Raw genomic sequence first — 23484 nt, forward strand, 5'->3', positions numbered from 1 at the left:
TGAGGTAATTTTCCTGCTTCTAAGGCCACATTCTAAGAGTCCCTTTAACAACCCAATGGCCAGGGAAAGCAATCAGTCCAGGGAGATGCTCGCTGTTCGATGGGGAGCCAGATGAGTCAAGAGATAGGTGATGGAGATTGGCACATATGCCTATGGAGCACTTGAAGAACAGCTGAATCCCCTAGGAATATTTAGTCCAACAATGAGAAGACCTAGAGGTGTGGTCTAATTAACTCCCAATATTTGGAGAGTGGAGGATTGTCTCATAAAAGACTGAACTTGTTCTGTACAAGCTTAGAAAATGACTGGTGACTGAAAGTGCCTAAAAAACTTTAGTTTAATCATTTCTATTCCTTTTAACAATTGGAACCTCAGACAATAGGACGAATTGCCTCAAAAGGAGGTGGGCTGCTCAACATCGGAAGTGCTAGAGCAGAGGACGGGGATGGGTGAGGGATGACTGAAAAGAGAATCTGACTTCCAGCCTGTGGTTAACTTTGGTGATGTCAATAGTCTCTATTCACCTGGAGATTTTGTCACTAAACCCAGTCTTTGTCCTTTTGCTTTCAACAATCTACCTCATGCCTTAAAAAAAATTTTTTTTCTTTTGTTCTAAAAAAGTTTTCTAAAAAAAATTGTTTAATACTATTTTATATCATATTATTTAGCCTATGTTTAGTCTTAAAACTTAATATTCTGGGAAAATAGCAGCGGTGGCAGAATAGGTTTTTTAAATGATTTTATTGAGGTATAATCTACAAGCCACAAAATGCACATGTTTTCACAATCATCACCGTAACCATTTTCAGCTTATTTCCCTCCTGCCCATTGCAGGGGCTCCTGTTCCCACCCCATCCCACCCACATAATCATATAATACATGGTCTTTGGTGACAGACTTCTTTTATTTAGCATAATATTTTTGAGGTTCATCCTTGCTGCAGCAGGTATTAGATTTCATTCCTTTTTATGACTTCAAACTATCCCATTGTATGGATATACCACATTTTGTTTATCCTTTCACCGTTAACAGACATTTGGGTTATTTCTATTTTTTGACACTTATAAACAATGATAGCATCACTGTAAAATATCTCCAACTCCCCACATAAACCAGACAGAGTTGTGTAATACCAAAAACCCACGGGAAACACAACAAAATTAGATGACAAGACCAAAAGCGCTTTGATTATATATAACATGGTAATGCATAGGTTGGAAAATATGCAAATCTCAAAGTCCAGTTTTATATCCTATTAAATGGAAAAAATGTTTAGAATATATATTTTAAGATGAAAAATCAGGTTACAAAGTAATACATGCAGTAAGATCCCAAATATTTATATCTCTGTGTATAATTATATTAATTCTAAGGTGCACATTTTTTTCCAATATCAATCAATGGCTCTGGGCTCTAAAGTCTAAATGCGTGTTTTACATTGTTTTTAATTTACCCTCTCTGTCAAGCAGTCACTGTCATTGCATGTGTGCAAATATCAGAAACAGAAGCATTGTAATTTTCAGATTAGGTGTGAATAATTTGGGAAAATGAAAGACAAAATGGATCGCTCTTGAACCTCTCAGAATCAAATGGTTCAAGGTCAGAGTCAGGGAGATTGTGCATCCAATAAGATAAGCTACATTCCTGAGCATGGAATTCAAAATTAGTCAAGGTCTATATAATGAAAGTCTGCTCAGAGCCTAGCACCAATGGCTTTTCTTTTTTTTTTTAATGGGTGATTTTGCAGTGTGCTGTCTCACCAATGTTCTTGGACTGCTATAAGTCAAAAGAACAAAAAATCAGACTCTGAATATGAACAGTCTTAGGATACCTAACCAACGTACTTCATTTATATTCCTGTTTATATATGCACAAGAGTGAGATTGGATTAAACAAGGCAAAGACTGAAAGAACTTTTTAAGTAAGTATGTAATAAAAATTTTATGTGATAAGAAAAAGTGACATGAACTCTAAGATGCAGGCAGGTGGAAGAGACCACTGACAGCTACAGGATATGCATGATATCAGAGTATGGGTAGGGAGAAGCAGAAAGAAGCCATGGCTCATCTGATGACCCAGAAAATAAGTGAACCAAAAATAGCCAACAGGTATTCACTGGAAAATGAGGCAGACCAGTTTGAAAATAGCTGCTGAAACTGATAGGGAAAACAGAACGTTAAAAACAAAAATGTCCCTTAATACTCTACAAAGAAGAGGGTTGTGACTAGGACAGAGCTTCTGGGCTTATGGCAAAATTCTGATCTTGTAGCCAGATAACCGCATTCTAACATCTTACACTATATGAAATTAACGGATTGATTTTAAAAGAAATTTTTAGAAGTTACCATGGTTACTTGATAAAAAGCAGATTCTGTGCCCTACTCAGGATCTACCATATCAAAGAGGTGGAGATCAAAGCCAAGAAATACTAAAGACCATTAAAGTTTATGGGGAAAAATCTTATGATTAATTTTACTTAAAGTTATTTTTGAAAATCAACTGCATTTTAGAGTGAATCATACGTTTAGTCAGTACCAACATCTCTTCTAATTTTATAAAAGAAAATTTTGTTCAATAAAAGAGTCCCTATCTAGAGCCATCTCCTGATCTAGACTGGGATGGAGGAGGCTTGTTTCTCAGCAGTGACACAGAGCTATCTACCAGAAGGGCTGGGAAGGCCTCAGAACAAGAAGATATCCTGTTATGCAAGCCACAGCCAAGGACAGGCCATCTCCAGGGAAGACAGTCAAAGGCAGAGCCTAATTTTTGGACTGCTAATTCCATACGAAAGCAGCTCACACTGTAGCCAAACCATCATCCATACAAAGAGGTCTAGATTCTGTGAAGTGCCCCCCATTCTCTTCCTCCCATTCCAACTTGAGACACTGAGAACACTTAGTAGTAGATAATGGATGCACAGTAGGAGGACAGTGAAGTTCAGTGAGGGAGGCCAGATGCACAGAAGTAGCGGGATGGAGCTATGACCCATGTTTTTGCCACAAGTCCTGCCACCCTCCTATGGGCCTTTCCACAACCAATTAAAAGCCACAAAATCACCTTGCATTACCATGTTTTAGAGGCACTGAACATTTGGATAAACTAACTACAGAGACAGAAATTCTTAAGTATGCTTCGTGCAACAATTTCATAAACATTTAGTATTCTGAATCTATTTCTTTCTCTGAAACACCTACTGAGTTGATTGATAATTTATGCAAGGATGATGTTCTGCTACATTTAAATCTAGGGATGCATACTTCTGCCCTAACATCGCCTCTAATTTTCCGTACCTCATTTTCCTTAAAGGAGTCAAAATTTGCTAGATACAAAAGAGTTACAGTAGCTAAAGCCTGAAGTTTAAGAGATAAAGAGCTGCTAGGGTCACCCGAACGTAACCATATTGCACCTGCTCTGTATAGTATTTTTATCTACTAATAGACGATTAAATGTAAATCCTAATGTACATTCCATTTTACATGCAATATGGGTTAGTTACTGTTGCTATGGAAACCTTCACTTTTGCATTTACTGATTTTAATTCTGTGACATTTGCTGACTTTAGTACAATGTAAAGTTTATAAATATAACATACAGGTTTGCAGAGGGGTTTTTTAAGTATTCAATTTGCATAGATAATCCCATCACAAATCTCTAAACACTTTAAGAGAAAAAGCATTAAACTGAGGCTAATTAGCAGTAATCAGCAAACAACAAGCTATTTCCAGAAATAACTATTTTCATCGGTCCTCAAAAATCTCCTTTCACTCACCAAATGCCACATCCATTGTATAAATCTTCTAACCTCTGATTTAATGATATTTTCCCAGCGTGGAATTTATAAGGTAATTATATTTATTGAAAACACTTTCAAATGTTACCTCATCTTACCTTTAACATTAACCTGGAGAGAGACAGGCCAGATGTGGTTTAAAGAAATAAATGACCTCACTTTAGGGTCCACTTCCGATCCAGGGCAAACAATTCTTCACATTTCAACTAGATCTTCAAAGGGTCATTACAACAAACCATTCTATTTTCCTTCTTATTTCTAGTCTTAGCCATCTTTGCTTCTTTGGAATCTAGCACAGTTTCCATATGTGGAATATATGCATACTCTGCAAATGTCCCTAAATTTTTTTGATTCCCTGATTACTGCCACTTAACAGATATAGAAACTGAGACCCATAATCATTATGCAAAAACATCAAAAGTCACCTAGCGACTAATTTGTAAAGTAAATTCACTCATAAGAATTGATTGAACATTTATGATGAGCACCCAATACTTTTGAGGTATTCCCACAGACATGGGTGAAAATCCACCTCACTGTTACAGAGTCACAGAGAATTAAATTATTTTGTGAGTCTCCCCAGGGAAAGCCTGGATTCAGGTAGCCATACATATATATATATATATATATATATATATATATATATATATATATATATATATATATATATATATATATAAATATAAAAGAGAGTGTGTACCAGAGCATTTTAAGTGGTTCCATCAAAGTCTGCACATTCAAGAAAAGGAACAAACTTAACCAATATTTATTGAGCTTCTATGTTGAGTCAGACACTGCTTAGCAAACTTAGAGCAGTCAAGTGTCTATAGTTGTACCTGGAGAAGGGAAGAAGGGATGAAAGAAAACTCTAATGCCGTACTTAAGGTTGATAGGGAAAAGGGTGACAGGCCAGGAAAACGGCAAATGGGCTTAAGAGAATCACAAGAGCTTTTCAAAGACAAAAGGCACTTGAGAGAAAACAGGACCACTAATAACCAAGAAGAAACAGGGAAATAATGAGACTCAGAAATGGGGAAGAGAATAAACTCTTAATCAATCTTTGCTTTAAAGACAAAAAAAAGAACGTTGAACAAACTTGTAAGTGATGAAGATGCTGTGAAAGTAGAAGCTAATCAAAAGTAGGTAAAGGGAAGGGGCTTGGGAAATGCAGAGCTCAAGGGAGGCAGAGAAGGCTATGGAGGAATTTAACAGAATGGATGGACAAGGAGGATGCTGTTACTGTTATTTCAAGTGGATTCTGGGAAGCAGGTAGAGTGAACATCATTGAACTGTACACTGATTTGGGGCTTGAGGACACAGATACATGCTGTTGGCAAGAATGGGTAGAGATAAAGTCTGGAAAGAGTCCCTACACTTATTCCAGTAACCTTAGAGTTAGGCTGGAGACCTCTCCTACCCAACGCCCTCCATTGCCAATCCATCACCAAGCACTGCCCCATCCACACTCATCTGCCCCCTTGATGGGCTTCAAGTTGATCCAATTCATTATTATCTTCTACCTGGAAAACTGTAATATCCTTCTCTAATGTGTCTTCTTTCATCTGCTATTAAATCCTCCCAAATCATTCTCCTTTCAGCAACCTGAGTGATGTTTTCAAAATACCATTAAAATGACTGTATTCTGTGGATTGCGGGCCCCAAGGATGGAACACAGTGAGAATAGAATGGTGCCTACTCCAATTATGCAACTCTCTTCCCACCTGCAGAGACTCCCCTGAGCAGAGCGCAGCCAGCCACATCCTATTCCTGCCCCAGACCAGCATCTCGGGCCTTTGCTCCCTCCAGCTGGGTTGCTCTTTTTCTTCCTCAACAAATCCAAAGCCTATAATCCCTTATAAGACCAATTCAGATCCAACCTCTTCCATGACACATGGCCTAAACATTCTACGGTATTCACTGTATTCTAATGACAGTAGACCATTTAGCACTGCCTTTAAAATTCTTCATGTGTTCAATTGATATGTAGTGAATATCCATCAGATTCCAGGTCCTGGGTTAGACATTGGGTGACTGAATTAAATAAAAATAGTCCTATTTGTACATTTGGGCAGTTTCCGCACTGCAAAAAAGGCAGTTGGCCTAGGAAATAGGAAGAGAGGACTAAAATCCCAAGCACTTTGCCAAGCCCTTTGGGGCTAGTGTCTGCCAGGAAGATCAGAAAGCTTTCCCTTTGCACAAAAAAGCTCACCCAGAGGGAAGACCTTTTACTAATTCACATAAACATGACCTATAGGCTGCTGTTCCTGGAAGAACAGATCTTGTGCTTGTCTGTGTGGAGCTTAGTTAGTTGTGTTTAAATTTCTGGGCCTGCTTTTTTCTCATAGTCTTTATTGAGTCAAGAAAGGTCTAGAGCATCTCTTCTGCAACTGTGTTCTGTGTTGTTGATACAAAGATGAGCCAAATGTGGTCCCATACCTCAAGAAGGCCAGGGTGATGTGAACTCATGGTGGATTCTCTTTGTGCACATGCTGGTTCCCACTAAGGACCCAAAGCCATCACCAATGATAAGGCTTCAGTTGTGCCTCGTGTTATGACTCAAGGCCTGCTTGGACTTCCCTGGGCCTCAGTTTCTTCACCTGTAAAGTGGGGCACCATCTGGAGAGTTAGTGAAATTGCGGGGTGAAGATCAGCTCTTGCCTTGGGTGCACCCAGGATCAAGCCACAGTGTGACTCTTGCCTGCTGTGAAACTCTGGGCTTATTACTAAGCCTCTCTCAGCCTCAGTTCCCTCATCTGTAAAATAGAGGTAATAATCCTACTTATTGCACTGCTGTGCAACTTAACTTAAAGTTAAAGTACTCACCTGGGAGACTGACATGCAGCAGACACTTAATAAATACACAATATGATTACATTGTTCCTCATCTTGAATTTTTGAGATACTGCTTTTTTTCTCATCCAGTCCCCTGCCTTCAGTTTTATGGATTCCTAACCAGTCAAGACTTTGCATGATCTGTTTCCTTCCCTAAACTCCTCTCAATATTGTCTAGCTATATAACATAGTTGGAGGAGGGGGATATTTTTTCAATTAAGGTTCATTAAATGAGAACCTGGAAGTTTCACAAAAATTACTATGATTAACTCTTTGGTAAGGATGACATTTTCTACCCTACACAAAGACAATTTCTCATGGACTAAGGCAGAAAAAAAAGATTATTTTTGCCATATCTTGGCTTTTAAGTAGGCTTAGAGGAGTCCCCTTTTCTTCTTCCTCACCCACAGTTTAGGTTATAGTAGTTTAAGGGACCTGGGTGCAGCCATCATGGGGGCATGAATGCTGCATGACTTTATCTCCCTGTTTTGGGATATTTAAGCAGCTTAATTTCTCCAAAGATCATCGGATTCACAGAGTTGACAAAAAGTTAGCAGTGCTCTAGATTAAAAATACGAATATTTAGATCACAATTTACTCCATAATGTAAGCAACTTAGAGCGTAAGCGGGTGCAGGAGTGTGTGTGTCCTGATACCACAGTCCCTGCTGGGATACCTTCCATCCTCGCTGCTCTCAACAGCCCAGTCTTGCCCATCATAAGCAGACATTCAGCTGGCTGTCTTCCCCACTAGGCTTTGAGCATGAGGGCAGGGCTTCCTGGTAGACCTCTATCACTGAGCACATAATAAAAAATACTCAACAGGTGATTGAGGGATGAAGGAGCCAAGGCAATCCCATCCTAGACACCCCAGGGTGCCACCATGAATGTTCCTTTTTAAATGGTTTAAAAGTCAAAGCCATACTAAAAGTAACAGCAGTGTTCATTCTTCTCTCCTTTTCCCCTGCCTCCATTAAAAAAAAAAAAAATCACAGGAAATATAGAATTAGGACTGGAAGCCATTCCCTGGCCATTCTCTCCCCACCTCCCCCAATCTCTTGTTATACCAGGAGTATCTGGTATCCCTTCAAGGAGGCCTCAGGAGACCCGGTAATATTATATATGGCTGGGCTCCTTGGAAATACAATGGAGTGAATTAGGGCGGAGTTTTCAGTTTCTAACTATAAATGTCTTGACATATTTTCCTTTCAGACGAATGGCTGGAAATATAATAAACTATATTTTAATGTTTATTTGTTTCAAATATAGTATTTTTTTCAACGGACAAATGTGAAGTTTTGAGTCCGGAAAAAAACAGGTTTAAATAACCCTCCTAGCAAGCAGCTTTTAAAATAGTACACACAAGTGATCATTTCAAAGCAGTTTAATGCACTCAGCCAACAGGCATTAACAGTCTTTTCGGAATAACCTGACACCTTAAGCTTATTTTCTAGTCTTGGTTCGGAATTTTAATCTTTCTTTTAAAAAAAGAAAAAAACAAACGGTACCGGGACCCCTCTGAACTCTGTGATTTTAGGACATCCTGCATTTGCATTTTGAGGTTTTTTATAAAGACCGGAAAAAACAATCCCTGGACCTTCTTTCATGTGCAGGTTTTAAGACAATGGTGCCCAGAGGGTGAGAAGGCCAGAGTGGTGCTCCAGCTCCAGCCAATGCGGGAGGAAAAGCAAGACAAATCTTTCTGTGACTCAGCAAGATGCCCTCAGCAAGCGAGGTGGGAGAAAAGGGGCAGGAGTCTCAATGTCAGGAGCACATTATTTACCTTGATTGTATGTTTCATGGGGGAGATTAAAAACAGAAGCAGACAGTCCACCTAATGGGAATCAGAATAAAAATAGTGATGGAAAGGATACCTTGCAGTTCATATCTCTTCGAATCCAGAGTTGTCAGAAGAGGAAATAGGCTCAGGAAAGGGAAAGATTTATCTAAGGTCACAGGCTCAAGTTTAAGGAGAAAAGAAAATGTAAGAAGAGTCTAAGAAACACTCTTGAACAAAATTCTTTGGCCCTCAATATGACATGAAATGCCAGGTAGGGAAGGGCAGAGCCACCCTCCAATACCTCCCGGTATTGGCAGTGTCCCTCCACCATCTCACTGACTGTCCAAGATTTTCCTCGGATGCTGACCTATTGTTCTGCCCATTCTACACCAAGGAAACTGAGGCTCAGAGACTCATGTTACATGGCCTGGGTGGGAAAGGATTTCAACCCATCTTCTCGCTCCCCACTCAACCTCTTCACTTGACTCACTGTCATCTCCATCTGGGGTCCTGGTTCCAGGCTGGCTGCCAGGTAAGGGGGGGATCTTCCCAGAAGCCCCAGCTCATCAATTCGAGTTTCCCAATTCTGTCACGGCAAGAGGAAAAGTCAGGGTTGGCGACCCTGGGGACCCACCCTCTAAAATGGCTGTTAAAAGTTTTGTGGACCCCACAGTGGCCTCATTGGTGGACAAATAAAGTGTCCCTAGGCAAGTTACATAACTTTGGCTCACAGTAATTTTGCATCTTTAAAAAAAATGCCATGAAAATCTATCCTTTGCTTCAGACACGCTAGGCTAAAAATAGCTCAGCCAGCCAGTAAATGTGTGTCATTTTTCCTTTGTGCATCTCCCCATCCACTGACCCCCTCCTCTCAGCAGACAAATATGCTCCTAGACAGACTGCCAGTCTGCCCTCCACAAAGTGACCAGAGTGACCTTGCTCAAAGGCACATCATTGGTTTCACTGCCCGGGCCAAAAAGTACCTTTATCAGTTCCCTTTGCCTGAGAGTAGAAACCAACGTTGATGGAATCCTTACTACGTAGTAGTGAGGTGGTGGACCAGCAGGTCTAAAAGCTTAAAGGCCTCATCCCATTAAATTCCCTAAAACAAAACCTAGGAGGTGAGGACTACTCTTGTGTCATTTTCCAGATGAGGAAACCAAAGCACTGAGAAATTAAATAATCATGCCAGGGCCCTATTCGTACTCACTATACTGAAGTCCAACAGATAGTCTCTAATGGATAGAGACCAACGGCCTCACTGGACATAACTGGACATAACGAAGGCTTCACAACCAGCCCTCACTTCCTCTCCAGGTTTATTTCCTACCACATTCCAACCCCATTCCAAATACACACATATATACACACTCATACAACCACCCTAGACCTTAAGCCTCAGCTATGCCAAAATCCTCACCCTTCCTCAAACAGAGCATCATCTTTTGAGACTCACTTTCTTTGCCTGTGCCTTTCCTTCAGCCAAAAGCATCCTTTCCACCACTATTCTTAAATTGGCAAATTCCCATTCATCCCTCCTTCTCTGCAAATCCTTACTGTGGTCTCACTAAGCCCTTTCAAGTCAGGCATGCTGCCCTCTTCATCTCCAGACCAGTAATATCACATATGGTAGACTTCAACATCTGCCAAACAAATCAACATCATCGTCATCGTAGTAATGAACACCCAGAGGGCACAGGCACTATGTTCATCACTTTATAAGAATTATCTCACCTGATCCTCATAAAAATCTAAGGATGTAGATTCTATTATCATCCCCACATTATCCAGAGCACAGAAGGGTGAGTTAACTCACTCAAGGTCACACAAATAGTAAGGAGAGAAACAAGTCTGCTGGACTCCAGAAGTTAATCATTCAATGCTCATGTTATGCAGGGGACACAGTCTGATTGCATGCTATGACTGCTCTTTCCTAGAACATGTGTGTGAGGCTTATCTATAAAATGCATATCACCCATATAAAAACAGTGATAACTCAGAATCTTGTTACAAAATGGCGGCTTCTGTGAAATGTACCTTTAAAAAAAAAGACTGCAGTTGGCCACCAAGGCTGTCACTTGTCATGATGGATAAAACATGAATAAGGTAGTACCTGACCCCAAAGATCTCTTCGACCCAGTGAGGAAAATAAGATAATACTGCATACAACTCATGACATAGCCCACTTTATGAGATATCACTTTCCTCCTTGAATTGAAGACATGTCCTTCAAACGGTATCATAAATTAACTGGCTGTATCCCAACTACTGGTTCTAGATCAACACTAACTCTTAACATGAATTCAACCTCCCTCTTTGCAGTAGGAATTGTGCAAAAATCTTTTGATTTACAGACATTGCACAAGGTTGTGTGCTGGTTGCCTCCTGACTCAGAAATAATACAAAGGAAAGATAAACGGGGGGGAAAATGATCTGCCTTCAAATGGGAGGGAAAAGCTTTCTTAAAGGAGACAGAGTCCTGGGTGCAAGACTTCTGACTAGTATTAAATGTTAATGGTAATCACAATAGGCACCATAGCTAACGCCTTATATCAGCAGCCCTCCAACTTACTTGGGACAAGATTGATTACTAAGAATGCTATTTCCTTGAGATCAATCATGGTGCAAAGAAGCTGGATAATTTTTTAAAATATATATATATCATGCTAATATATACATATATATATCATGTTAAAAACAAAAACATTTGTGTAAATAATTCAGGCAACTCAAAATTTTAAGAAGATTTAAGAACATGGTGAAATACTCATAATTTTAGTTAAAAGAGCTGGATTCAAACGGGTGTTCGGTATGTCCCTAAGCATGTAAAGGCTGATGCATATGTTTGTCTGTCTTAGATTGATATGCTAAAATGTTAACAGCAATTTTTTGCATAGTAGAGCTAAAGATAATTTGTATTTACATATTTGTACATTGTACTTTACAAATATTCTATTATTGATAATGAACCAAGTTCTTAAAATCAGAAAAAGTAGACCTATTTCTTAAAACATATGCAACTTTATTTTAAATAAATTGGCAAGGAAAACAGTCATAAATTCTAAAGCAATAAAGCTTAGTGATGTGTTTTTCAACATCAATAGCATGAAGCTAAAGATCGATACCATTTTAGGGCAAATTGGAAAACTGGAAAGAAGAAAGGGGTTTGAAAAGGAAAAGTGTTTGTAGGGTTGAAGTACAAATTAGTGATAGGTAAGAGTGTTTGATTTGGCCACTTCCTGGGTACTACCTGGGCAACTAGTGTTATGATTTAGAAAACCTGAGACCACTTCTGAATCCACAACAGATTGTAGTCCAGGTAAGCGCCACCTGTGTCTGGTTTCAGCACTTCCACAATCTCCACAATCAGAAGTTTGGACTAGATGATCACTCACATCTATTCCAGCCCTGAAATTCTAGGATTCAGCCAACTGGGAAGCCATAGGCTCCATCAGAGTTTCTGTATCAGAACCTTTCAAAGGCACATGATACGCACCAACTGCTTAATTTCAATTTCAAGGAAGAAATTTCAGCCAACTGCAGAGTAATCATGGATAACATTATAAGGTATAAGAAGGGTTTTGTGTGTGCGTGTGTACTGCCGAATGGTTAGCCTTGTATAAATTATTAGTGTAACTTTTGATTGTCTGCACAGATTTTCAGTCTCAAGATCAAATTTTCATGAATCCTAAGAAATTACCCATAATGGGAGGCAAAATTTAAAGCACTACCCTCTCTAAAAAAATAACATATATTAAAACAAATGTAAATTTAAATTATATTTCATTTAATATGTATTAAATTAAAATTTAAAACAATGTAATGTTTGAGTTATGTAAGCTATTCCTCTAGAAAGGTTGATTAAAAATTATTATTAATGTGGAATTCTACATAAAAATCACAGGTGACCTAATCAATGAAATGAAGTGTAGGAAGGTATGTGTAATTTAAGGAATTCAATATGAAAAATCAGGGAGGCTGTACACTGAAGTCGGTGGGACAAAGCAGCCCATCGTAACAATCAGTTGCATCCATAAAGAAAGTAGAGGCGGGTAGCTTTACTACCTGTCAACCTGATCCCCCTGGCCAGATAGATGCCACATGGTGCTGTTCAGAGCATCACCAGTTCCACCCGTGTACATTGCACTGTGTTAAGGAGTAAGCCACAAGATGTCACAGTGGATCAGTTTGGCAGGGCTGTTATCTGTCCAGACATGCAGGCGGGGCTCTGGGCTTCACCCAGTACTGACACAGCTCCCTTGGAGGAGTCTGTCCCAGGCAGCATTTTGAGAAGTACACCTCTTTAGACAAAATGGTCAGTCAAGGCCAGTGGGTGTGTGCTCTCCAGCCCTCCCCAGGGTCCCTGTTTAGATGGCCCTGCAAAGGCACTGGTGAAGAGGAACATTTCAATATTCTGCTGTCTCCACTGAGTTCTTAGCTAGAGCAAACCCTGAACACAGATTTTCCCCAACTGAATGGTGTGAGTGTGTCCCATACATTGATCAGTTCTTAGTCTTTAACCTTGGTATGTCTAAGAGTTAATTATAACCTGGACTTTGGGGGAGATCACAGCCACAAGAAGGTGTATGATTATTGTGTCATCACTATTATATGATGGTGGAGCACCCTGATGATTCTGTCACGTATTATAAGAACCCCAAACCCACAAATCCTACATGTCACTGCAAGTTTCATTCATTAAATTGAAATATGCTTATGCAAGCCTTGTAAGATATATTTTTAAAGATACTTTTATGGTTATTAAAGGGGAAAGGGGGAGGGGTAAGGACTATGGGATTAGCAGATACACAACACTATATATAAGATAAACAACAAGGATTTACCATATAGCACAGGGAACTATATTCAATATCTTGTAATAACCTATAATAGAATAGAATCTGAAAAAAGAACATATATATATATATATATATATATACACACACACACATATATCACTTTACTGTACACCTTAAACTAACACAATATTGTAAATCAACTATAGTTCAATAAAAAATAAGTAAATAAAGATACTTCTAGGAAATCAAGCAATGTTTTGCATGACTTACACAACTTAATTTTCTGATGGGGCAGAGAAAAGGGCAGCATAATCATCACCATCATCATAGTTCCCATTTATTGAGCACTTACTATATACCAGGAATTTTTACATGCATTTAGCCATTCACCTCCCAAAATAAAATTCAGGCTAAGAAAATGAAGGTTCAGAAAAGTTAAATGACTGTCCTAAGATCACACAGCAAGCAAGAGGTAGAGCCAGGGTTTGGATCCAAATCTGATTTGTTATAAGTCATACTTCAGTTCAGATCTTTACATTCCAGGCAAACTACTCTTTTCATTCCAAAGAAAAAACCACTAGTGGAAAAGAAGTTGTGCATGTTTCCTAACCAGAAGTTTCACACATACACAAACAAAATCTGATTGGGACGAGCAAATATCTCTCTCTTGTCTCTATGTCTCTGTCTCTCTCTAATACATATGCACACACATTCACACACACACAACACAAACACACCACACAATTCGTAAACACAAAGACATTATAAACCACATCATATACTAATATAACTTCCCATATTTTCTGTTGTATAAATCACTTCGAATAAGCTAATTAATGGCCCTGAAAGCACTTTCCCAAAATGCAAAGTGCTCCAGGAAATGTAAGGTATTATCGTGATTCACATCATAATTCATGGCTGTGGGCCCTCAGGGAGGGGCCCAAAGAGAGAAGTAGTAGAAATAGCAAATGAGAAAGGTGTAAATATTTTTCATCAGAAGTCAGGAGATTCCCAACAGATTCATACTACCCGGAGGGAAAAGTTCTCAGCTCAACACGTCTTTCACAGAAGAAATTCCTCTCTTCAGGCTTCTTTTCTCTGCAGGTCTGGCTGAACATTCTATCTGTAAATGCTCACCCGACTATTAGGCTTACAGATTCTTTTCCAACTGTAGTTGTCAGTGATTGTTGGGAAGATTCAAGGTAAATTCCAGTGTCAGTCTGGATAGTGCTGGTACAACATAATTTCCTTTATTCAACAGATATATTTTGCATATCAACTATGTGCTATGGGGCACTGGGCAGACAACTGTAAAGGAGACAGATGAGGCCCTTGTTCCCACGTGGCTTATATTCTATTGACACTTGAGAAATAAACTAGAAGCAAAAAAAATACCAGCTTGCTATAATTCCTACGAAGAAAATTATCAGGGCATGTGATAGAAAGTGAGTGAGACTGTGTGGGAGGGGTAATGAGCTGATTAAGGAAGGCCTCTCTGTGAAGGGGGCATCTAAGTTGATCAGTAGAGGCCCTACTAAGTGTTAGGACTCATCCTTCATGGTTGTTATTTTATTTGAGACATTGAATTAATTACCTGAAAATCAAGCCAACACCATGCCAAATTCTAATTCAAGTTAGATTTCCTAATACTTATAAGTGTTATTATGGAGGAATCCGTATATGTCTTCTACCACTGAGGGCAAGGGTGTTGAGGTATGCACAAGCTTGGCAAGTTAATGGATCCAAAGAAGTCCCTTGTGGCTGGAGTTTGCTGAACACGTGGTAAGACTGGGCCATCAGGAAACAACAGATCAATAGAGCCTTAAAAGCCAGAGCAAGGAGTTTGGAGCTTATTCTAGGTGTGAGGGGGAGCTGGAAAGTGGCGTGCTCTGATTTCTGCTTCAAAAATATCACCTTGGCTGCTTGTGGGAAAATAGATTATATAGTGGAAAGAGGGAGCAGAGAGTATAGTTAGGACACCATCCAAATCTTGAAAAGAGAGGATGGGGGCTTGTGATGTCCCCAGAACAGGGGTGGTTCGTCTTCTTCAGGGGGGTCTACCACATCTTTAATGCTCAGCACTCTGTTTTTAATTGGAAGACTATAACTTCAAACTAGGCTGGTCAAAACTGGTAGTAAATTGAGGGCAAGGGGTGGCTGTCAGGACTTCCAACAGGGAGCGGGTAGCCTTTACCAGCAAGCTTCTGGGCAGAGCACTGAACGGGGGAGTCAAAAGATCCAGCCCACGGGGATGCCCATGTATGGACTTGGTCTTCACATCTCTGAGCCTCAGTTTCCTTATCTGTTAAAGGAACCAGAACACATGCATCTTGGGCTTGGGAGTGGATCACATGAAGAGATCCATCTTATCTCTAATAATTGGCAGGCATTTACTACAAACACAGTGGCCTCACAGTTAGCTGAAGTGTGCTACAGGATTAGGAAGGAAACCTCATTTCCCACGAGGAAATCCAAAGACACACGATGTGGACAGACTGCCTCTTAGGGTCAAACTAGGATAGTGAGAAACCAACACATGTTAGGAGCTCTCTTCCCTCTATGCCTTTATTTTTTCTATGATTCCTAATTGATTACCTGCAAAGAAAGCCAACATCATGCTACATTCTAATTTACTCTCCTAATCTTATATTTGGAGGGGGGTGGCACTACCAAAAATGGGATAGCTTTTCTACTCATCCCATTGATGTTTAAAATAATTAAACCACCGTCTTCTACAGAACACTCCTGAGAAGAGTCAAGCACTGAATAGAAATTTAAATATTTTTAAGTTAAAAAAAAATTAAACTCTTAGATAACTATGCATAGTGTTCCACAACAAGTCCAGTGACTCTTCAGATAAGGCCACTTCAATGAATACTGAAAATATTCATTCTTTAATAGGGAGTGTGAATTTGGGGTATATAACCAGGGTATGTTTTCCACCTCTGATTCCATCCTTTGGAATTTCACATGGTCCCTTTTGAAATGAGTCAGACACTTGAGAGGCAAACAGTCCAACCAGGTTAGGTGGATGGGGTCATCTTTCCAGCCACTGCCAAAGTCAACCTATCCAAGGAAAAAATGAATGCATTCACCTAATAAATTTCCACAGGTGAAACTAAAATCCTTGCTAGTATTTCTTATCTCAGAGAAGTGCTATAGAGCAAAGCAGTTAACAGCATAACTTCTAAAATTAAACTACCATCTGTGTGACCTTAGACAATTTACTTAACCCTTTGTTTCCTCATCGGTAAGACTGCAGATGTTAGGAGTACCAATCTCAGGAGGTGATTATGAGGGTTACATGAGCTGATGTACAGAAAGCACTTAGCGCCTTGGCCCTACAGATAGTGACCCCTGCATAGATGCTAGTTACTATCATCACGACTACTTTTCAGAAAGGTGTATATCTTTCAATATACAAAGGCACAGTGTATTAACCTAACAGGGCACTACATTGTAAGAACTGGTTTGTACGTCGCCCTTTGTTACCAAATGGTCTTAATCATCTCTGTATTTCCAGACACAGATATTGTCATTGCCTGAAGTATAGAAATTCTTGAAGGAAGGGCTGAAGTTTGTCTCAAGTATTAATAGTTGCCTATGTTCAGATGCATGCTGCCAGAATTTAAATGTAAAAAAAAAAGAGTCTAAGCTCAGATTGATAAGAAAGATGGAAAGAAAGAAAAAGAAAGAGAGGAAGGAAGGAAAGGAGGGAGGGAGGGAGGGAAGGAGGGGAGGGAGGGAGGAAGGGAAAGGAAGGAGGAAGGAAAGAAAGAAAGGAGGAAAATATTTTGGTCAGAAAATGACAAAGGTATATGTCATATCTACATCAGCTGAACACATTTTTAAAGCTCTGTTTTCTGCTACTTTCAAAAAGAGATTTGTTTTTCCAAATCAATTATATTCCGAGACCCACCAACCAAATCCAAATAAGTAAGTTTATGAATCTTGTTCCTGACAATATTTGGGGTTGTTTGTTTTCTGTTTTGTTTGCTTGTTCAGAAAGGGGGTTTTCTGTGTTCCTCATGAAAATGGGTTAATGTGGACAAATGTAATAAAAGGAGATTTATAGCCCTGTCTCCATACATTTTAAATTAATTTCTTTCTGAAACCCAAACAAAAAGCTAAATGCTTAAAAAATGAATACTGTTTAAAGCCTATATCATAATTTACATACCAAAAGGGGAGAGATTTAAGTGTGCATTGATTTTAGGGTGATAAGAATCTGTGTTGAATGTGAGCTGAGAGATTTTTTTTTCTTCTTGGCCTCCTACGAATAGTTAGTTTGCAGCAATTTTTAATTAAAAACAGTTCCCATAGTAGGAAAATGGGGGAAAAAAAGACCTCAGGAAAATAAAATCCGTACAAGAGTCCAGCAATTTGTTTTCTGAGGCCATGTAGAGATCTTGAAAAATAAGAGAAGTTGGAAGTTCTTATTTTTTAAAACTTCACTTTTGGTTTCATTTAACATTTTCAAAATAGCTTTCCTTACCACTACTAATCCCCCCTCCCCCTACTCCTCACCAACCCCCTTCGAAAAACTTGGAAAGTTCTGTGTTTAACACTGAAAATCATTCATATGCCTCAGAGTAACAGCACCATTTTTCTTTCTAAATTTCTAGGAAAAAAAAAATCCAAGTTTATCACAAAGCAGTTTTCATTTTTTTCCCACCTATCCAAAATACCTAATCTCATTTTAACTAGGCTCCATCTGAGCATCAATGATACTAAGCTACCCCATGAATAAACATGATGCTACAACGGGAAACCCTGTGACTAAAGTATATAAAAATGTAGCTGAAAGAAAAGACTGAGAGCCCTCCACCCCCTCCCACCCCCTCCCCGGGGAGTTGGAGAGTTGAGCTGAAGCGGGGTGAAAGCAACAGATTTAAATTTCAAGGTCTTCAAATATTTTCAACGTTCATATTAAATCCTGTAAAACTAAAAACCGTAATTCTAATAAAATCCTTGTTACATGGCAGCTTCCCATTGTAATCACAGTTTTCTCTTTGGGAGTGGGATGTGTAATACTGATAAAAGAATCAAAAACCTCAAAACAGAAGAAATACATCCTAGTACCCACACTTTCCTGGTGTTTGTAGTATTTTATTAAAATTAGCATACTGCCGACCTGAAAAAAAATCTATGCACTTAAAAACATCTTCATTGGAATGGAGACGTTTTTGGTCATTTGAATAAGGTAAAAAGAGTTGTCTACAATATCCAAAATTTTTATAACTTGATAAACTTTCTTAAATTCTATAAAAATCCAACATTATTAAAATCCTTTCACTAAAAATGAAGGTCACTATGATGATCTCATATTTTACCTATACATATTTTTAATCCTATAGCACAGACTTCAGGAAATGAAAAAAATACTGTTATTTTTGTTATTACTGAAGCTTGTTACAGAACAAATCCTGAAATCTTTAGGACACATTTTTAAGTCCTATCTGACGGTTCTCTGTGTGCAGTGTTAAACTAAAAATTGTGCAGTTTCGTTCTTTCAAAATACATTTGAGACAGCAAGACCATTCAAACAGTAAATAATTTGGAAGATCTCAGGTCAATTCATGGCAACATACACAATGGAAAACATAGCCCTCTTCCTACTGCCTGGGAATTACAGTGACCAAAATTGACACAAAGCTCCAAGAGTTTCTCTGAATTTCAATTTAAAAAAGGAGGAAACATCTATGTACTTCTTTATGAAATTCCACTGAGATTCCGGTGTTGCAAAGAAATTTTATTTCCCACAATAGCCAACAGCATCTAAAGCATATTTGTGTTGTTTTTGTTTGCTTCATAATGCATACAAATTCCTTTAAAAAGAAACGAGGTCCCATAATTTCTTAGACACTTGCTTTCCTTTGCCACAAAGATTAGGGATCTAAATTGCCTCATGATGCAATAAGTGTGGAGAATGTGGAGATGAGCACTTTTAGGGGAATTGGAAGTAGGTCCCTAAAGCAGCTTCAGGAGGTACCAGGACCCCCAAAGGCATCAGAATTGTGCTTCTCAGGAAAGGTGCCAATTTCAGTGATATAGTTAAATTCTCTCTCCTCTGTCATCTACTGATTCATGATCTGCTTGTTCACAAATGTTTATTGAGCACCTACTTTGTCCCAGGAACTGCTTGCTCCCAGCACTGGCCTTAAACAAGACTGGCAGGGTCGCTCCCTGCAATATTTTCTCCACTATGACCCTATTTTTTCAGTACCATTTGTGATTTTGAACTAAGTACCGTAAGCCAAGAAGTAACGTCTGTACTCATTACTCAAGTTCACAATGCTTTCTCATACTAAAGAAAACCAAACCTTGAACTTTGGTAAAATCTGAATTTTTAAATTAAAGAGGCCTTGAAGATAATTTGCTTATGAGGAACCAAGATCCATGTAAGTGAAAGAAACAAGTTCGAAAAAGGATTAACTCCCAATCCAGTGTTTTTTAAAACTACCCAGCTTCTGAAGGGCTTTGATTTTATTTAATTGGAAGAAATGCATCAATCCCCAGGAGAGAATGCTCTGGGGGAGTCATCTATGGAAGGAGAGTAGGTGAGCGCCGCGCTTCTTTACTACTTTTTTTCCTTTCCATAAAGAAGGTTTCTAGGAAATTTCTGCAAACTTGATTATAATTTTTTCATTGAAACTGATTTGTTGCAATTTCTTTCTAGGCAAGTCTACGTTCGCAAAAGAATGGAGAATCGAGAGTATTACATAGGTGTGTATGTGTGTGTGAGAGTGCGATATTAGGAGTCAACAAAATAATACCATGTAATATAGAAGCAGGAACCAGAAGAGAGAGAGAGAAGAAAGAAAGTGAGTCTCTCTTGTCCAAAATGGTTGGATGCATCAGTTAAATTCTAAAAGTAATCACTCAACAATCTATGTGATTTTGTGTGTGAATAAACTGATAACCCTTGCTGGGTATTACTGTACTTTATTCCAACCAATCCCTCTCTAGGGCTCAGAACAACTTTACCATAAATAGTCACCATTAATATTGATAAATGCACAATGTAACTTTTTCAAGAAGTTATTTTTTTCTAAATATTTTTTCCATTACAAACTTTGATCAAAATCTAATATTGAATGTTAATATTTTTATATCGTAGGAGCAATTATTTGATTCTCTCCTTTTTTTCATATGAAATGAAAACAAACTTATGGCCTTGGGTTCGTGACATCCTTTACTGCTTGGCAAAGAAAAAAGGAAGTGTCAGAGCAATTATCTGGATAATTATAAAAAAGATCTAATTAAGGGAAGAAGTGTTCAGGGTTGGCTCTAGAACATACCAGAAAACAGTTCTCAGTGCTTTTCTGTCAGTCAGCGAGGTTTAAGAAAATCTTTAGGATTTGTCATAGCAAGCTTTCCTCTCCAGTTTCTTGAGCTGTGAAGCAGGTTTTCTACTTAAAAGTAATACCTCAGAATCCAAAAGTTAGGAATTCCTGAGTTTAGCTCTCACAAAAGATAACGTGCCATCTCACAAAAGATAACGTGTCAGTTTTAAGAAACAATACTATGAATGGGGGACTTTAAAGGTTTTCTCTCAAATGTGAAACAAATGTGGGGACCTTATTGCATCCTGCAGATTTTTATGAGGACCAGGATAGAGAAGTCCTCCAGATAAGTATTCTAGCTCAGAACTGGCCAGGTGATAATTAAGGGGCACAGGAGAACACAGATATCTGAGAAATCTGCCTGTTCTCTTAAACAAGAAGCATGGAGAAAAACCTCCTTCTACAACTCCTCAAAAACTTTCTAAAATGTAAGATGGACACGGGTTCTTTTTAAATCCTGCCGCTGTTCAAGAATTGATCCATAAAGGCCCCTGGTCTCTTTTTTAAAACTAATCATATTTTTAAGTCATTTTTTTACTCCAAATCTGTGTTGCAATTATGTGTGCCTGAACTGTATGACATTTTCTGTCCTCCTAATTCTGAAAGCAGGCTGCGACAATCAATAGTTTGTGCAAGAGTTTAAGATTCCAATACACAGTTGCAAAGATCTGAATGCAATATACAAATTGTAACGTACACACACAACTACACACACACAACAACACACAAATATCATTTTCTGCCAACAGCTCACCACCCTTAGCACGACAGAGTTTACACTTGTATAAAAGCTACTGGCTTCTGGGGAGAGCAACTGTATCATCAAGTACACTTAACATCTATGATGTATTAACATATAAAGAAAATAGCAGTGATAAAGACAGCCCAGCTTTTTTTTTTTTTAAATCAGTCCTTGTCCAGCAGTTAGCCAATCAGAAAGCAGGTCACTTCTTGTTAGCTGTATTAAATACATTAAACATCATGAATTCTCCATGGCTCTGTTAACAATTCAAGCAAGTGTGTTTTATTTTATCGTACAACCTTGAGTCCCTTTCCAGAATTGAGAGTCAAGCTTCTACCTAAAATTCTACCAAAGCTATTCCCTGAAAGCTCTTTGCCATCAACCCTCCGGGTATCTGTACTCTGCAGAGAAGACAGAATTCCCAGCGATTTCTACTTCTTAAAGTGACTTTGGTGCCCCTATAACAAACTCCTTCTCAGAACACTTCAACACAAAGCCCCAACTAAAAGGCAAATGGACAGCCCAGGAGTAGGACCTACCAGCCCAGCCAGCACAGAGGAAAAGTCAACTGGCATTAAATATTTAAATTGCAGGAGGCGGTCTGGAGTTTTGCATTTACAAAGTTCTGAAAGTCCTGTCTCCTCTCTACTCCCAGAGTTGCTTGCGAGTAGGTGAGGCTTCTCTCTGGGGCACAAGATCACAATATGCAAAAACTCAAGCTGACTTGAATTCTGAGCCAGCTCCCATGGAAGTGAGAGCTCCTGGGAGACACTCCCACCGCCTAGGGAAGAAAGTCAAGAACCCCTTGCCCCAAGCAACTGGTTTCTGAATTTAACACGGAAATAGACAAACATGTCCCTCCAGGGCTAGTTCTGAAAAGTACGAAGGGTGGCTCTTCTGCCCTTTTCACCTCGATTTTGATGACTTTGAAAAGCAAATGCCTGTCAAGCAGACTTCCTCTGGGATTTGTTAAAAAAAATAAATTATTCTGCTGGATGCAAATGATCACCAAATCCCTCGGAATTCTATCTCAAGAACACTAAGGGGACCGACTGAGAGCCTGAAAATGCCAGAGTTCTGGTAGAGCAGCATTTCTGGACACCCGGCAGGCGAGAATCAAGTGCTGGGTTGTCTATTTCAAGATTCCGGCAGAAACTGTCCCCAGCTCCAAGAGTTGCTGTGCCTGGAAACCCAGCGTTCAAAACTAGTGGATTCATGCTGGCGCTCATTTCCACGTACGTGGTAGTATCTAGTGGGACACTTCCCGCAGAATGCAGCCAGCCACCCAGGAAAAGCTCAGGCACAGTTTGAAAAACACACACACAAACACACACCCAGGGTTGAAGTACTTACCTCTGTGCGCGACTGCAGTCTCTTGTTCATCTCATAGATTCGGTACTCTGGTTGTACCATGTAGGGTGTATGTCTCCTATAAAATGGGCCAAAAGGAGAAGAATAGAAGGGGTCATGTGGTGTGCTGGACATCTTGCCTGCCTGTCGAAAATCAAGCTAAACAGAGTAGCAGTAACGTCCATGCAGAGCACATGGGCTGTGTTCTTCACAGTACAAAGTAGCCGCACGCACACGCTCGCACACGCGCGCGCACACACACACAGAGGCAGGCAGGCAGGCAGGCTGAACACACTGGCTGGGAACTGCTGTGGGAGCCCTCGGTAGCGAGAGAGAGACGGAGAGCAAGCGGGAGGGAGGGAGGATGGGGGGAGAGCTCTCGGGAGGGGAGGGAGAGAGCAGGAGCTTCAGAGAGGGAGGGAAGCTGGGAGGGAGGAAGAGAGGGAAGGAGGGAGGGAGAGAGAGAGGGGAGCTGGATAGCTTTAGGCACCACTGCTTGTTTTTAAAGAAGCAGTTTGTGGAGAGGTCATTTCCTGTCCACACTGTAGACTAGTTCAAAAATATAATTCTCCTCACAGCCTGACAGAGGTCTAAGGTTTGGGTGGATTATTTTCCTCTAGCCAGGACCCTTCACAACCTGGTTGCTGAGCTTGTTAGCATATAGGTGGTTTAACCGCTGCCAGAGTCACTCACCCCTGACAGCCACACCGTTGTAATGGTTCAGAAATGTGATGACTACAAAATACAGAAACGGGGGCATCGTGGTCCCCGGTAACTGAGCTGGTGATTCACTCCCATGCAGATTTCCCTCTGCACTAATCTTCCTGTATAGTTTTGATTTTGTTT

At 39.6% G+C, this 23484-nt stretch overlaps 1 protein-coding gene across 7 annotated transcripts in view; it reads right to left on the bottom strand.

Annotated features, from left to right (window-relative positions):
* LDB2 (LIM domain binding 2) overlaps nucleotides 1-23137 on the bottom strand; it is a 406071-nt gene extending 382934 nt beyond the window's left edge. For 3 of the 7 annotated variants that reach the window (XM_082631221.1, XM_082631220.1, XM_082631222.1), the window contains exon 1: nucleotides 22642-23137. In XM_082631221.1, coding sequence (XP_082487347.1) covers nucleotides 22642-22773 — 132 coding nt within the window. In that variant the 5' untranslated portion in view covers nucleotides 22774-23137. The remainder of the gene's footprint in view (nucleotides 1-22641) is intronic. The other 4 variants (XM_082631218.1, XM_082631219.1, XM_082631216.1 and 1 more) reach the window with 4 other exon arrangements.
* Nucleotides 23138-23484: the final 347 nt, after the last annotated feature.

The sequence above is a fragment of the Mesoplodon mirus genome (genome assembly GCF_964341445.2).
Source record: "Mesoplodon mirus genome assembly, chromosome: 2".
Taxonomy (NCBI): Eukaryota; Metazoa; Chordata; class Mammalia; order Artiodactyla; family Ziphiidae; genus Mesoplodon; species Mesoplodon mirus.